General features: G+C 42.4%; 3 protein-coding genes across 3 annotated transcripts; all 3 read right to left on the reverse strand.

Moving 5' to 3' along the window:
- Window positions 1-5,484: 5,484 nt before the first annotated feature.
- On the reverse strand, window positions 5,485-8,168 carry LOC6537901 (nose resistant to fluoxetine protein 6). Its single transcript, XM_002098406.3, has 9 exons — window positions 7,883-8,168; window positions 7,452-7,818; window positions 7,324-7,397; window positions 7,060-7,262; window positions 6,887-6,999; window positions 6,616-6,826; window positions 6,375-6,556; window positions 5,845-6,310; window positions 5,485-5,781 (listed from the first exon to the last, which is right to left on the reverse strand). Exons 1-9 carry the CDS (start codon window positions 8,151-8,153, stop codon window positions 5,569-5,571), a joined length of 2,100 nt encoding a protein of 699 aa, XP_002098442.1. The 5' UTR covers window positions 8,154-8,168; the 3' UTR covers window positions 5,485-5,568.
- A 1,188-nt stretch (window positions 8,169-9,356) lies between these two features.
- Window positions 9,357-11,970, reverse strand: LOC6537902 (nose resistant to fluoxetine protein 6). The gene is made up of 8 exons (XM_002098407.4): window positions 11,685-11,970; window positions 11,273-11,630; window positions 11,146-11,219; window positions 10,877-11,079; window positions 10,476-10,799; window positions 10,227-10,405; window positions 9,706-10,171; window positions 9,357-9,647 (listed from the first exon to the last, which is right to left on the reverse strand). Exons 1-8 carry the CDS (start codon window positions 11,953-11,955, stop codon window positions 9,396-9,398), a joined length of 2,127 nt encoding a protein of 708 aa, XP_002098443.3. The 5' UTR covers window positions 11,956-11,970; the 3' UTR covers window positions 9,357-9,395.
- A 2,162-nt stretch (window positions 11,971-14,132) lies between these two features.
- On the reverse strand, window positions 14,133-16,807 carry LOC6537903 (nose resistant to fluoxetine protein 6). The gene is made up of 9 exons (XM_002098408.3): window positions 16,522-16,807; window positions 16,110-16,467; window positions 15,983-16,056; window positions 15,714-15,916; window positions 15,542-15,654; window positions 15,264-15,474; window positions 15,008-15,186; window positions 14,487-14,952; window positions 14,133-14,425 (listed from the first exon to the last, which is right to left on the reverse strand). The coding sequence occupies exons 1-9, from the start codon at window positions 16,790-16,792 to the stop codon at window positions 14,165-14,167; spliced, it is 2,136 nt and encodes a 711-aa protein (XP_002098444.1). The 5' UTR covers window positions 16,793-16,807; the 3' UTR covers window positions 14,133-14,164.
- Window positions 16,808-17,007: the final 200 nt, after the last annotated feature.

The raw sequence follows: 17,007 nt of genomic DNA on the forward strand, positions 1-17,007 counted from the left end.
TGCGTTGGCCTGATGGCCAGTTGGCCTAGTCATTGAAAAACTGGACGATAAATGCTAAAATGAAAGCTGCCACGTTCAGTAGTTCCAGAGGAGGAGGAGCAGAAGTGGGCCACTTCTAATGAGGTTCTGCTCTCGAACGGCCGGCCACCGGATTCGAGTGGGTTCGTCTTCGCACAGGTCACATATGGCAGCATGATCTTGCTGCACTGAACCAACTACCATACAACCCATCCACATAGCCAGTCGCTTACATGGGCACAACTGGTGACATTTGCATGCGAAACTGACTCGTTACGTTATGAATACCAGAGTTTCGAAAAGGCCAACAGCAGGTCAGCTGGAAACTGCAGTGGGTCTCGTATTTACGGCCCAAATTAGCGGTCGAATGATGCACTTTGTGCCGTCTCCCTGGCTCTGACATGCTTATTCCACTGACAAGAGAACCGAGCACGAGGCTCGCGGATATTAAGCCTTTGATTGATGGCCGCGAAATGTGGTAATAGTTTTCGCTGGAAAAGCTCTGGGGGTTGTGCACAATTTCAATTAGCCTGACACCCAATTGGGGGGGCGGTGTTGCCTTGTTTTCACTGGTGTGTGTGGGGTTTTAAGAAGGGGTGGGGCAGGGGGGTTGCCTGCACAAAGGCATCCACATAAAGTGGTTACAAGTATGCGGCAATTAGCATTTAACGAGCACCACATGCCAGCCACAAAGGCAGGACACGGCAGTGTGTCCTCAGACACTGGGGGAGTCCTGTCGACATAATAATATACACACAACTACAAGTAGCACACCCCAACACCAGCACCAACACCAACATCAGATGGGTAAAGTGTGGGTAAAAGGACAAAGTCATCGACAAAATACATGGGTCCCTGGGCAGAAAACTAGAAAACTCTTTTGTTGTCCCAGTCAACAATTTGAACCCCTTCCAGCCACGCCCCCCGCCCGGACCAAAAACAAGCAGCTGCCATTGCCAGGCTGCCACCCACAAAAATCCTGATTACTTAACTAAATATGGCAGCTTATGGCGGGACACGGCCAGTGGCCAGTGGCACTAAACTCTCTGATTTACACGATTTGCATACGCTCAGCCAGAGGCGGAACATTCGAGCGCACTGCGAGGCTTTAATTAGCATTCGCGGGGCTTTATCAGCCGCCAGCTGTCCACCTGACCCCTTCGAATATCCAATGAAGGCCAGGACAATGGCGGCTGAAGGCTTAAAGTTTCATTAACAACACAAAGGCGGCTTTCCTCTGGGCACCAAAAGCTTGACCGTATTTTTTTCACTGAACGGGAATTTCGTTTATAGTGACCCAATTATACAAGTTTCCACGACAGTCATGCTATTATCTTTAATGAAATTAATGACTCAATGTTGCATTTAATCTAAGTGCTGCATTTTAAGCTTGATTCTCGGAAATCTTTACTTTGGCCTTATTTACAAGTGCTTTTAATGGCACACATAGCAATGAAAGTAAAGCAAATTCCCTAAAACCAAAGCAAATACTCCAAAATGTGCCTAAGCAGGTATAGTAGTAAATTGGAAAGTGAAAACCGCAAACACGGCTAATTAAGTTTGTCCTGCCCCGAAATAAAACTTTCCCTTGTGACCCACTGGGAGCCCATTCCCTAGCCGAGTTCATTAGCATGTCCCGTCTTCAATAATAACTAAGGGCAAAGACAGGCCAAGGCCCTGGAATCTATAGTCTTATCAGTGTACTCTTATCTGGAATACATAAATTCCAGGCTCGACTTGGCGTCTGCAAAGTTTCTTCGGTTACTTTGTTACTGCAGGAGAAGGAGGATGAGATGAAGACCTCCGGTGGAAGGTGGTGGGGCGCTAATTAAGACACGCAAAGTGCGGCTCTAAGACAAATGGTTCCGTGGCACGTAAGCGGCGCGTCAATCTTGGCCAGAGGCTATGGAACTTGGGCCATGGGTCGAGTCGGGTGTCCCGATGCCCAAACAATACCCAAGCGACGCCCGCAGGCTCAGACATTTTCTCAGACTTTGGACATGTTTTGTTCTCGAAAAGTTGGCCAGCCAAACTCCCCGACCGCCGATTTGACGCCTCGTAAAAAATGTCAATGAAGTGATTTATAAAAGAGGCGCAAAGCAAATATGCTAATGCGTCTCTGTTAATGAAAGTTTTTAGCCTCACAATTGTACTGCCTTGGTCAACGGGGGTCAGCGGCATATTAGCCAGCCTACAATCTTGGCTCGAACATAATGTCTTCATTTTTTTTTTCACCGATTTGGTTTTGCGTGCCTGGAGTTGCACATTAGACTTTAATGCCATATTTTATGCTGCCAGAATTTACATAAATTTATTGTGTTTGTGTGTGGCTGTGCGGGTACTAATCAAATCAAAAGAGTGACGGGCCTTCGCTTCCCTCTTTTCTCTGAATTACTAAACAGACATGCAAACTTCTCTAGAGGTTTTGACTCAAGCCAAAGTCGCTGTCTCCCTCCCACACCAATACACTCACATCAATACACTTAAGCTGTTGGCAGTCATGTGCGAAAAAATAGTAATAAAAAGAAATAATAATTATTATTATGAATCTGATAATGAGCTTAGTATAACTCACTTAAGGACTTACGTTTGCGTTCTCCAATCATTTGTAACAGAAAAATCTGCAAAACATTTCTTTCAGATCCAAACCACTGCTATTATCCTGGGCATAGCTGTGTGTGTTTAGATGTGGTTAGAAAAATAGCAGGCCACGTTGCGCATACGACGCGTTGCCTGTTGGCAAGGGGCCAACCAACCAAAACAACAATGCAGTCTCAACAACAACAATGGCAACAACAATAACAAGAGTCCTGGCCTCTGCCAGCTCCATTGTTGTCCTCCTTGGCTATATTGTATTTTTTCCTTCGCCCGAATAACGGAAGGCGTTCCAAGGAAGGCGCATGTATAATTAGAGCTATGAAGCATGTCCGGTGAAGTTTGGCATTTAAATGTGGCAGCAACAACAACAGCAAAGGGGTTACGAATTCAAAAATGAATTTCCTTTTTTGAGCACAGGATAGGGAATTTTGTTACGAATTCAACGAGATATAACATTCTACTTTTGGTCAACTACATTTATTGCTATCGAAAAAATAGTGCTTTTTTTTATCAAAAAAATATAAAAAAAAATTTTATTAAAAACGTGATATCTTCAATCGGGGCTTTCGCCATAACTTGGTGACAGAGCTAAAATAAAGAATGTTTTGTGCTGCTAATAAACATAGCTAACTATGTCTATCCCTACTTTTTCGGTTTTCGTAAAAATAAAATTTGACAAATTTTTGAATTTTCGATAAGGGGTACCATCATCAAAATTTGCGAAAAATGGCCAAAAATTAGCATTTCAATGTATGTACATGGATCGATAGGGATTTTTTTTACGAATTAAACGAGCTATGGCATTCTACTTTTGGACAACTACTTTTATTGCTAGCGAAAAAATAGTGCATTTTTTTTATCAAAAAAATATAAAAATATTTTTTTGCCAAAAACGTGATATTTTCAGTAAGCGTTTTCGCCATAACATGGCCAAAAAGCCACCAGCTAAAATGAAAACCGCTTTGTACTGCCAATAAACATAGCTAACTATACCAACCATTTTTTTCTTATAATTTAAAAAAAAAAAAATTTTTTTACGAATTTTCGCATTTTTATTAAGGGGTATCAGGGCCAGCCAGCAGCAGTAGCAGAGGTAGCCTGATCGCCATTTTGCCATTTCCAAGTTTGAAATTGGGCAGAGCCCCACAAGAGCCACCATTGTTGTTGGTGCCCAGATATATTTTATAATGCCACAAACATGCACGACTACCCCCTTCCCCCTCCCACATGCAAGTGTATGTGTGCACTCCGTTTAGTTTACGTACTGCGCCTCTGCATGCAAACAGAACACGGAGTGCATGGAGCAACTGGAGGATACCCCACCGTCCGGCCAGGAGAACCTAACCAACCGAATCCCGGGCTTACCAAAGGAGCAGAGCAGGGAGAAGGGAAAGCGGAACAGGAACTCTGTGTGCAACTTTATCTTTTGATTTATACAATAATAAACACAAATGTGCACAAAAGTTCTTTGTACTTTGTTCTTTGCTCTGGCAAAGCGGCAGAATTCCGAAAGTTAAATCGGAAAATGTTTACATGAGCAGTTGACTCCTGCTAATTGGAAGTCCTGTCAAAAGCCACTCCTCTTCGGGGAGAGTCCTTCTCGTTGCATATTACAACAGCTTATTTCTGAGACTTACGACCGGCCAAATGCCGGTCCTCCTCCCTGTGGGTCAAACGAGACCGGCTGTCCATTAAGAGGGATGCACCGAAAACAGCAACGAAAACAGCACCGAAAACATCAGCGACACACGAAGGCGGATCGATTTTCAATTGTGCCCCACTGAAGTTGGGTTGCCGGCGGTGGGGGAGGGGGGCAATTCAATGAATCGTAAGTGGCCTGGCCCTCCCACAGAAGTGTGCCCTAACCCATTAAATGCAAGCAACTGCAATCGAACACGCAACCCTTGGCGCAGTCACAAAACGTTAATGCAACTGAGCCGACGGGCCACAGTGTTGCCAACTTGATAAGGCTCTTTAAAAATAAATCCCAAAAGTAATGATATTTTTAAATAACATTTTCAGCTTACTACTTATTAAATTGAATTATTTTTACTTTAAATAGACATACAGCTGGCTATTTTTGGAGCTCTGTAATCGTCATCACTGTCACCGAAAATAGGAATGTTAAGACTCCGTGCTCCATGCACCAAGTTCCATATTCCACGTGGGCTCCCATGTGCCGGCGGTGGTGTCAATGTGGTGCACATTAAGCTTAACACCGCTTAAACGCGAGCACCGCCGAAATGCCACTTTAAGGCGCTGCCTGTAATGGCCGCCAACTCACTGGCATTCGCGTTCTCATTCACATTCTCATTCACATTCTCATTCGGTATTCGACGGAGGCGCCGCGTAATAATGTTAAATGTCAGGTGCAATGCAGCTGTCCCTGCCGCAATCGAAGTGGCTCTGCAAGTGGAAATGGAAATGGGAGTCGAAACCGGGAGTGAAACCCGGAGTCGAAGCGCACCAGCAGGCACTAATTAAGTTGCCCGCCAGCCGCGTAACTGCCATAAAATATGCGCAGTGGGAATTCGAATTCGGATCCGGAGCCAGATCGCTTTGTCGGCCCAGGCCAGACCCTCATCGCAGTTGCAGTTGCAGTTGCAATTGCAATTGGAGTTGCAACGCCAGTCGTACGTTGTTTATGGCATCGGGCTAAGCGAAGTCGACGCGAGTCAAGAAGTTCTCCATTTGTTTTCAGGCTTAAATTTACACGCCACATGCAACCAGAGATGTGCCGTGGGAAGGGTACGGATGTGGGTCCTGCCCCATCAGTCGGAAGCGTGGGAGTCGTAGATAAATGTCTTACTCAGCCAGGAGCAGTGCCCACCACCAACCGGCTTTAAGAAAGCGAATCAAACAATCGTGTTGCTTGGTAAAAAATATTTACTTACATTTAAGATATAAATTACTAGTTCTATTAGGAGTGGAGAAGGAGAATCGTTCTTACAACTAATTTTCGGCAGGTGTCGAAGTCGTCACTTTGATCTCCTCGAGGTTTTTGTGTGCGTTCTCATCTATCTGTGATTTCTGTTTGACAAGAGCGGGAGTTTTTGGTTTTGGTCGCAGGAAGTAGTCGAGACCACCGAAAGGAGCCTCAATTAGTAAGTGCATCACATAAGCAAACAGCACGGCAAATCCAAAGGTGGACCAGAAGTTGAGCATCTAGAGAGATTATGAGCACAGTTTAAGATATCAAATGTTACCGCAAAATGTTGAAATACTTACAATGGTGTAGTTGGAGAAATATGCATTCACTCGCATGCTTCTCACATTGATTTCCTGGAAGAACATGTGCCACATGTACACGGAAAAGGATAGTCTGGATAGCGGTTGCCACAGCGGGGAGGAGAGGAAACTATTGGCCAGTCCTCCGTATCCATTCATGCAGGCGAAGATCACCCAGCAGAGGGCCATGCTCCAGCCCACTCGAGTAAGAGTGTAGTAGGAAGCCTCCGCAAAGGTGGACAGATCTGGACCCGTCCACTTGGCGTACGGGAGCAGGGCGAAGATCGAGGTGAAGAACATGGCCAGGCAGAGGATCCATCCTGACCACACGGCCACCTTGCTAAGCTGGATCTTCTTTCCCCTGTTCAAGTGCAGAATGTAGCCAAAGAGAAATCCTGTCAACCAAGGCGTAGCATGGGTATGGGTAGCAAAATACAAATCCTTTTGTGCATCTAATGAAATATTCCTAGACAAATATAAGTGGTATGAAAACCAATTTACAAAATAAAAGTAAAACTATTTTTTCATACTTGAGCACCAGGGAGTACTTGTTGACCATTATGGTGGCAAAGAGACAGCCGGAAAGTAAAACGATTAGCACGAAAATGCCAGCAGCCGCTTTCTTTCCCCACTTGTAGAGCGCGATAAGCAGGATCGGCGATAGGATGAATAGCTGCATGTCCACCGACAGATACCAGGAATGACCAACGCACTAAAGTCCAACGAATTGATATCAGTTTATGATTGAGATAAGCACAGACCAGGACCTACCGTTTCGTTGGTGTAGTTATTCACGAAGAGCAGAGTCCAATACCAACCATTTTCACAATCCACCGTTCCCGAGTACCCACTCGCAAATCGAGGTCCGTCTGCTACGATTGGCATGAGTTTCATATACATCACAATGGCCATCGCCAAAAGGGGGACGATGCGGATGAAGCGATGTAGGTACATCATAGGCACGTTCAGTTTACCTTTCGTTCTATGGAGGTAATCCAATATCATCATGGAACGTTTAAAAGTAACTTAAGAGTCGACTTACCTATCCATCAAACGCAACGGAATCAGAGCCACCAATAGGCCGCCGAGGACGAAGAACGAATCAACAGCGAAAAAGCCATGCAGAATAAAACTGGCATATGGTGTCTCCTCCCACTGTACAATGATTCATTTATAACATATAAATTGAATTATATGAAATTTATAAATTCTTACCGAGATAACATGGAAGAGATTGATATTTGAAGCAAAAGCTGTCATTACATATTGATGGCAGTAGACCACCCAAATGAGCGACAGGCATCGAATTCCATGAAGACAGTCGATCACATTTGGATTAGAATTGACTTCTACAATGCGAAATAGAGCTCGTGAGTGGGCCCTAGCCGAAAATATCTTTACAATGGTGGGAAGTTGTTCTGAAAAGTTCGCTAATCGTTTAGAGAATTTATTCGGATCGATAAGATTTTGTTTACTCACCCTGATTCTTCACCAGACAGTAGTCCCACAACGTAAACAAAGCCACTAAGCAGAACATCACCGATAAGATCACTCTGTAATCAGCAGCATTAGCCGACTATTGATTAGAAAGTCTGCGCAGCACTTACATCATAAAAATGGTGAGTCCGTCCCAGGGTTCACTTTCACTAGTCTGGCAACTGGACTCGCTGATACTCATGGCCGAGCTGGGAATAGTGACGTTAAGCAGTTGTTTCATCAACGAACCCACAAACGTGTTCATCTGAGTTGCCGAGCAGGAAGCCGGCAGGCAAGTGGCAGTGTTAAAACGCCCAATAATCGAGCTCTGGACTCCCAGCGCCTGGGCAGGAGACACTGAAAGAAAACAGTACTTTCCCTGGATGGTTCTGCCCAGGCTGACTTCCTTGTTGATGTTGAGGCACTCGTCGAAGTTTCCCAGGTCGTACATGTTTCCCGTGAGTAGACCAGATGGCTTGGAACCCCAGGCGTCGAACACTGACGCAATACAGATAGTACGGCATTTAAAATCCCACTCGGTTTCGGTTTAAAGTTCACTTACTTTTCAGTGCCCAGTATTGGCCATTTGATAGTCCAGTCATTAGCGCAGCTAAATCGCTTAGGCACAGCATATCCTCCAAACCTGGAGCTCGGGAGTCCAGAGTGCTTAGCTCCTCCACATCAAACTTCATTCCTTGACCAACAAAATCCAGGGCAAAGGCTCTGAGTTGCGTGACGCGCTGGATATCTGACAGGACATCTTCGTCATTCGGTCGTCCTGCATTGATGACGGCAAGCCCGCAAAGGAAAATTACTCCGACTATGTTCACCATAATGGCACAACTCGTATTAATGGTTTCTAAGCGAACTGGGACCCCTTTTATATGCGAATTAATAGGAGATAAGCACCGTCTACAAGAACCATCAATGACATTAGTCATTTCAAAACCGATTAAATGGAAAACGACCGATAAGCCAATCTTTGCTTATCAATGTTTTCAAAACTAAGTACCAATAGAAACTTGGTAAGATTAAGTACACGAAATCTCTGTAATCTATCGCGCAAGTCATAAATAATGTTATGCACTTAGGAATATGTAAGGCACGCGGATTATTATACTCATTACTCGTAGAGTAATAGGGTACATTAGATTCTTTGAAAAGTATATAACAGATTGAAGGAAGTATATATACTCTTGACCCGGATCAATAGCCAAGTCGATCTGACCATATCCGTCTGTCTATAAAAGCTGGAAAATTGAGGATAAGCAGGCAGATTCCAGAGACATTGAAGTATTCGTTTTCGTTCGTTTCTTACCTTGCTTGGTAAAAAATAATATACGTTTATTTACTTACATTACGATATAAATTATTAGGACTAGGACTAAGATTGCAGGATCATATATCTGCGATTTCTGTTCAATAAGAACGGGAGTTCCATCCCACTCAAGTAAGGGTGTAGTAAGAATTTATTCAGATCGATAAGATTTTGTTTACTCACCCTGATTCTTCACCAGACAGTAGTCCCACAACCTAAACCAAGCCACTAAGCAGAACATCACCGATAAGATCACTCTGCAATCAGCAGCATTACCCGAAAACTGATTTCAAAGTCTGCGCACCACTTACATCATAAAAATGGTGAGTCCGTCCCTTAGACACATCATATCGCACAGAATTGGCAATCGGGAGTCCAGAGTGCTCAGCTCCTCCACATCGGAATCCCAAACTTGACCAACGAAATTAAGGGCAAATGCTCTACAAGAACATCATGGTCATTCGGTTGTCCTGCATTGATGGCGGCAATCACTACAAACACCATTAATGGCATTAGTCATTTCACAATCAACAGAATGCAAAACGCCTGAGAAGCCAATCTTTGCAGATAACAATGCTTCAAAACATAGTGGCAGTAGAGATTTGGTAAGATTAAGCACAAAATCTCTGTTATTTAAAACATCGTTATCAAACACGTGACAATTGCTTTTGTGCACCTTGGAAAATACGTGAGGCACGCGGATTAAGGAGTCACATGGTTTTTGAAACTTAATCATCAATGATATTTATTGTTGATTTTATTGAGACTTTTCGGCAAGTTGGTCAGCACTTGAGTCAGTGCCTTCCAGTTCTCTTTGGTTACTTGAGTCAACATTATCTACATTGCTTTCTCCCACTTGTTCTGAAACAGTACTCGGTTTAATCTCTGCTGGTGCTTTCATCTTCGGGCGTAAAAGGATGTCAAGTCCGCCAATAGGAGCCTCAATAAGCAAGTGCAGTAGATAGGAAAAGAGCACAGTGAATCCCATGGTTGACCAGAAATTCAGCATCTGAAAGAGGGTAATAAGATCGAAATAATTCTATTATTGATAGTACCCGTTTACTTACCACTTGGTAATTGGTGAAGTAAGTATTTGTTCTAACAATTCGTTTGTTAATTTCCTGGATGAAACTGTGCCATATGTAGATGGAATATGACAGTTTGGAAAGAGGTTGCCACAGCGGAGAGGAGAGAAAACTGTTGGCCAGACCGCCGTATCCTTGCATACAGGCGAAGACCACCCAACCAATTGCCATGGGCCAGCCCACGCGGGTCAGGGTGTAATAAGATGACACCTCGAGGGTGGTCATTAGCCAAGGCTTTCCCGACTCAATTTTGGGATAGAGTGCGAAGATCGAAGTGAAGAGCATGGCCAGGCAGAGAATCCATCCAGACCAGGCGGCTATCCAGTTCAGTTTAAACTTCCTTCCCTTATTCAAGTACATGAAGTATCCAAATAAGAATCCAATGAGCCACGGAGCAGCGTGAGTATGGGTGTAGAAATACATTTTCTTTTGCAAGGACAGGTCAAGGCTGTAAAATATACTCGTAAATAGTTGTCAGACAAACATCTTTTCTGTTATCTTACCTCTTTATAGAATAGTGGTTAACCATCATGGTGGCGAACAGACATCCAGATAACAGAACTATTAAAACGAGTATGGCAGCAGCTGCCTTCTTGCCCCATTTGTATAGAGCAAATAGCAGAATAGGAGATATGAGGAATAGCTGCATGTCCACCGCCAAATACCAGGTATGATCCAGGCACTGAAATATTACGGTTTTGGTTCACAGACTTCATTAAACCACTATAAATCAAAGATCACCTTCCACTTACCATATCTTTGGCGAAATTAGATACGAAAAGCAGGGTCATGTACCACGTTTTTGCACATGACGCTTTCTTACTATATCCACCCTTGAAAAGTGGCCCATCGCCCAAAACACCAGTAAGTTGGGTGTAGACCAGAATAGACATGGCCAAAATGGGAAAAATGCGGACCAAGCGGCGAAGATACATTATTGGCACATTCATTCTGCCTTTGTTTCTGCAAATTGTTCCCAGTGTATTCAATGAAACCAAGAAACCTCCGATAAAGAAAAATGAATCGACTGAAAAATTTCCCTCCAGAAAAAACATTGCGAAAGGCGTTTGAATCCACTAGAAAATTAAAAACAAATTTATATAGGAGCAATTAAATATTTAATATTCCTTTGACAATATGAATGTTTACTTACCGAAAGAAAACTGAATCGGTTAATGTTTGGCGCAGAAAATACGTTATCATACTGATGAATCCAAACAACCCAGAAAAGAGACATGCACCGAATTCCGTGAAGGCATTCAATTACATTCGGGTTCGATTTGTTTTCCACAATTCGGAAAAGTGCACGCGAGTTGGCTCTGGCTGAAAACAACTTGACAGCCGTGGGAAGTTGATCTGTTATGTAAGAATAACAATAATATTAGTTTATGTTTTGGATATAGAATTATAAACATAAATTACCTTGGCTCTTGGCCAAGAAGTAATCGTACAACGTAGCTAAAGTCACGGCTACGCCCATCAGTGATAATATGACTCTGTAATCAGAAAGCCTTAGAAGCCACTTCAGTTAAAATTCCAGCCTTCTTACATTGTTAAGATGGTCAGTCCATTCCAGGGTTCCCTTTCGGCTGTCTGGCAAGAATCCTCGCTAATACTCATGGCCGTACTGGGTATAGTCACGTTCAGTATCCTCTTTAGTATCTGATCCACGAACTTGTTCATGTGAGTGGCCGAACAGGAAGCCGGAAAGCAAGTTGCGGTTTTCATTTTCACTATTCCGGATAATGAACTCTCAACGCCCAGTATTTTTGCGGGTGAGACGTCTAAAAAGCAGTACTTTCCACGCAAGCTGTCCTTCTTGATGTTGATGCACTCGTCGAAGTTTCCCAAGTCGTACACGTTGCCCGTGAAAATACCAGATGGTATGCCTCCCCAGGAGTCAATCACTGCCAATGCAAGGGTATTACTTTCAATCTCGCAGATTACTTAGATTGACTTACTTTTCAATGCCCAATATTGTCCACCTTGGAGAGCCAAGACGAGCATGGATATGTCATTGAGGCACTGAAGATCATCCTGTGTGGGCAACTGGGAGTCGAAGAGGCTCAAATCACCAAGCGTTACATTTTGAAAGTAGTCTGCGAACTCAATACCCAAGGGCTTGAGCTTCCTCAGACGCTGGAATTCTTCCAGGACACTTCTGTCCTCAGGATGTGTGGCACTGATGAGCACAAGCCCACTAAGCAGAATAAAACCGAGAATTTTAACCATGCTAACTGAATCGCAATTAATGGCCTCTGTCCAAATCGTGAGCGTTTATATACAAGCGATAACTATTGAGTGCGATAAGGGCAAGGTTGACTTATTTAAGTGGAGACTTGAATACTACTACCCTGTTTCCTTTGAAAAACGAGCCGCTGGTCTCAGTTGTCATAGTCCTAATCTTATAGTTGGCTTAACTTTTAACATGTACATAAACACGTTACGTATCTTCCTGACTTTACTGCATATTATTAATGTAAATGTAACTTAATAAATTCGGTTTCCGGACTTACGCTGTAAAAAAATTGATAAAATTAGAATGCATTTTGCAATTGCAGGGAATAACAATTGTCGCCAGGTTGAATGCGGAAAAGAATTTTTTCCATTGAAGGTCTATCAGTCGTATATTATTTAGAATTCGACCAAAAAAGATTTCGCAGAATAGTGGCCAACAGGTTGTCATTCCTAACCAGGAATCAAGTGGTCATCGGTTGGGTTTGATATTATGTTTAAGGTGATATTGTATTATACCCATAACTCGTAGAGTAAATTTGTTGAAAAGTATGTACTAGGTAGAAGCATTTTTTCGGACCCAATAATATATATATTCTTGACCAGGATCAGAATGGAAATGTCCGTCTGTCCGTCCGTCAATCCGTCCGTTAGTCCGTCCGTTTGTCCGTCCGCATGTCCGTATGAACGCCTCGGTCTTAGCAACTATAAAAGTATACTTGAAATTAAGCATGCTGAGCAAAGATGCCATTTAGAAGAAGATTTTGGGACCTAACCTGCTTAAATTCATTACTATTGGGGTTTATACTATATTCCCTTTGCAACTTGGTTTCTCAGGATTTTATTTATGGCCGCTTTATAATTTCAACAGAAATTTATTCAAGTGAGTGATTAGACCAAAAGTCGTTATCGATTGGATTGAGTTCAGCAGAAAGCTGTAATCAGTTTATGTATCATTGAAATTAAAGGAAAATTATTTTATGAATTTATTGAAATGTGGCTCTTATACCCATGTGCTCTTTCTTACACAATAAAAGTTTTTTCTGAGCACTTGGAGGTAAAGGGCAGGAACTGCAGTCAAAGTATTTCAATTGGAAGCATTATTAAGTGTCACTTGCGGTCTCACCAACTAAAAATTGCCAAGGTAAATACTACTTAAGTCATATGAAGTTAACTGATAAAACGCAATCTATGCCATTAAAGTTGTCCAAGTGACGTGCAGGTGGCCAACTTGACAACCTAATCAAAGGTAGACAATAATTTCTGGTAGCTTAGACATTCATTTATTGGGGACACCCATTGTTTCTATGAGTTTTAATAGTCTCTTTATAGTCATCACACATTTTGTTATTGTTCCTTAAATGTAATCATCAGCAGGGGCTAAATCAGTTGATTATAAGACTGTGATACATTTTGAAAGTCATCAGCGAACTCAACTCCTAGGGAACCCAGATATGAGAACCTTCGGTATTGGTTTGAAGGGTCTCATTCCTAATGTTCTGAATCTGAGTACCAGTACCCGCAATGGGTACTTGGGTAATTGTGCTACCTCCGTTTCCATTCAATGTAGTGTGGGGATAAGTGTAGCGTAGATAAACTTGTAGTTCACATGCCCCCACTGTTATCGGTTGTTATGAGCAATGAGTAAAACTTCTGGGCAGCAGGAGCAATTACCGCGTAATTAGACTATTATTTGTTATCAGGTAATCGTCATTTTGATTTACTATCAGACTGCAAGGCGTGAAAATGTTTATCTTAATATGGTGAATAAACACATAATAAACAAAAATTTATTTGAAATTAAAATGTAGTAGCGCCTGGACAAGAGGCACTAAAAGAAAACCATGTTAACCATGCTGGCTCAACTCTTATTAATGGTTTCTCAGGGAACTCGGGCCCCTTTTATATGCGAATGCGAAAAGGAGATAAGCACCGTCAAACACTACAAATACACTCAATGACATTAGTCATTTCACAATTAACAGAATGCAAAACGACTGATAAGCCAATCTTTGCAGGTACCAATGCTTTTAAAACTAAGTACCAATAGAGACTTGGTAAAGTTAAGAACACAACATTTCTCTGTTATTTAAAACAACTTTATCACAAATATGAATATTGCTTTTATGCGCCTAGCAATATATTTTAGGCACGCGGATTAAAGAGTCACATGGTTTTTAAATATATAAATCAATTATGCTATTTATTACTGTTCTAATTCAGCCTTATCAACTGGTGTTTCAACCGTTGAGTCAGCGCCTTTCAGTTCTCTTTGGTTACTCGAGTCAACATCAACTCCATGGTCTTGGCCCACTTGGACCGAATCCGTTGTCGACTTAATCTCTGCTGGTGCTTTCATCTTTGGGCGCAAAAGGATGTCAAGTCCACCAATAGGAGCCTCAATAAGCAAGTGCAGTAGATAGGAAAACAGCACTGTGAAACCCATGGTTGACCAGAAATTCAGCATCTGAAGAAGGGTAAAAAGATCGAAATAATTCTTATCAATGAGTAAATACCTGAAGACCTACCACTTGGTAATTGGAGAAGTATGTGTTTGTTCGAACTATTCGCTGGTTAATTTCCTGGATGAAACTGTGCCATATGTAGATGGAATATGACAGTTTGGTAAGAGGTTGCCACAGCGGAGAGGAGAGAAAACTGTTGGCCAGACCGCCGTATCCTTGCATACAGGCGAAGACCACCCAACCAATTGCCATGGGCCAACCCACACGGGTCAGGGTGTAATAAGATGACACCTCGAGGGTGGTCATTAGCCAAGGCTTTCCCGACTCAATTTTGGGATAGAGTGCGAAGATCGAAGTGAAGAGCATGGCCAGGCAAAGAATCCATCCAGACCAGGCGGCTATCCAGTTCAGTTTAAACTTCCTTCCCTTGTTCAAGTACATGAAGTATCCAAATAAGAATCCAATGAGCCACGGAGCCGCGTGAGTATGGGTGTGGAAATACATTTTCTTTTGCAAAGACAGGTCAAGGCTGTAAAATATACTCGTAAATAGTTGTCAGACAAACATCTTTTCTGTTATCTTACCTCCCTATAGAATAGTGGTTAACCATCATGGTGGCGAACAGACATCCAGATAACAGAACTATTAAAACGAATATAGCAGCAGCTGCCTTTTTGCCCCATTTGTATAGAGCATATAGCAGGATAGGAGATATGAGGAATAGCTGCATGTCCACCGCCAAATACCAGGTATGATCCAGGCACTGAAATATTTGGATTTTGTTCACAGTTCAGTACATTTCATTAAACGACTATAATTAAAACATCAGTTTCCACTTACCATGTCATTGGCGAAGTTAGATACGAAAAGCAAGGTCATATACCAAGTTTTTTCACAATCAGCTTTTTTGCTATATCCGCCTTTGAAAAGTGGCCCATCACCCAAAACACCACTAAGTTGGGTGTAGACCAGAATAGACATGGCCAAAATGGGAAGAATGCGAATCAAACGGTGAAGATACATTAGTGGCACATTCAGTCTGCCTTTGTTTCTGCAAGGGGATTGAAAATTCATTTGAATATAATTTTTGGTTTCCTAGGAATAAGTTAATGTTCTACCTTTCCATTACTCGCAGTGTAATCAATGAAACCAACAAGCCGCCGATAAAGAAAAATGAGTCGACTGAAAAAGGTCCCTCCAGAAAAAACATTGTAAAAGGCGTTTGAAGCCACTAGAAAATAAGGAAAATTAGTATATAATATTTCTTATATAATAAGATTTATTACTTACCGAAAGAATACTAAATCGATTAATGTTTGGCGAAGTGAATATGTTTGCATATTGATGCAGCCAAACCACCCAGAAAAGGGACATTCCCCGAATTCCGTGAAGGCATTCAATTACATTCGGGTTCGATTTGTTTTCCACAATTCGGAAAAGTGCACGCGAGTTGGCCCTGGCTGAAAACAACTTGACAGCCGTGGGAAGTTGATCTGTTATGTAAGAATAAAAATAATATTAGTTTATGTTTTGGATATAGAATTATGAACATAATTTACCTTGGCTCTTGGCCAAGAAGTAATCGTACAACGTAGCTAAAGTCACGGCAACGGCCATCAGTGATAATATGACTCTGTAATCAGAAAGCCTTAGAAGCCACTTCAGTTAAAATTCCAGCCTTCTTACATTGTTAAGATGGTCAGTCCATTCCAGGGTTCCCTTTCGGCTGTCTGGCAAGAATCGTCGCTAATACTCATGGCCGTACTGGGTATAGTCACGTTCAGTATCCTCTTCAATATCTGATCCACGAACTTGTTCATGTGAGTGGCCGAACAGGAAGCCGGAAAGCAAGTTGCGGTTTTCATTTTCACTATTCCGGATAATGAACTATCAACGCCCAGTATTTTTGCGGGTGAGACGTCTAAAAAGCAGTACTTTCCACGTAAGCTGTCCTTCTTGATGTTGATGCACTCGTCGAAGTTTCCCAAGTCGTACACGTTGCCCGTGAAAATACCAGATGGTATGCCTCCCCAGGAGTCAATCACTGCCAATGCAAGGGTATTACTTTCAATCTCGCAGATTACTTAGATTGACTTACTTTTCAATGCCCAATATTGTCCACCTTGGAGAGCCGAGACGAGCATGGATATGTCATTGAGGCACTGAAGATCATCCTGTGTGGGCAACTGGGAGTCGAAGAGGCTCAAATCACCAAGCGTTACATTTTGAAAGTAGTCTGCGAACTCAATACCCAAGGGCTTGAGCTTCCTCAAACGCTGGAATTCTTCCAGGATACTTCTGTCCTCAGGCTGTGTGGCACTGATGAGCGCAAGCCCACTAAGCAGAATAAAACCGAGAATTTTAACCATGCTAACTGAATCGCAATTAATGGCCTCTGTCCAAATCGTAGGCGTTTATATACAAGCGATAACTATTGAGTGCGATAAGGGCAAGGTTGACTCGTTTAAGTGGAGACTCGAATATTAATACCCTGTTCTCTTTCGAAGCACGAAAAGCAGAACTCAGACATGGTCCTGATCTTATAGTTAACTTAAAGTTCGGTATATTCATAAACACATTATGA

The sequence above is a fragment of the Drosophila yakuba genome, chromosome 3R (genome assembly GCF_016746365.2).
Source record: "Drosophila yakuba strain Tai18E2 chromosome 3R, Prin_Dyak_Tai18E2_2.1, whole genome shotgun sequence".
In the NCBI taxonomy this organism is placed as follows: domain Eukaryota; kingdom Metazoa; phylum Arthropoda; class Insecta; order Diptera; family Drosophilidae; genus Drosophila; species Drosophila yakuba.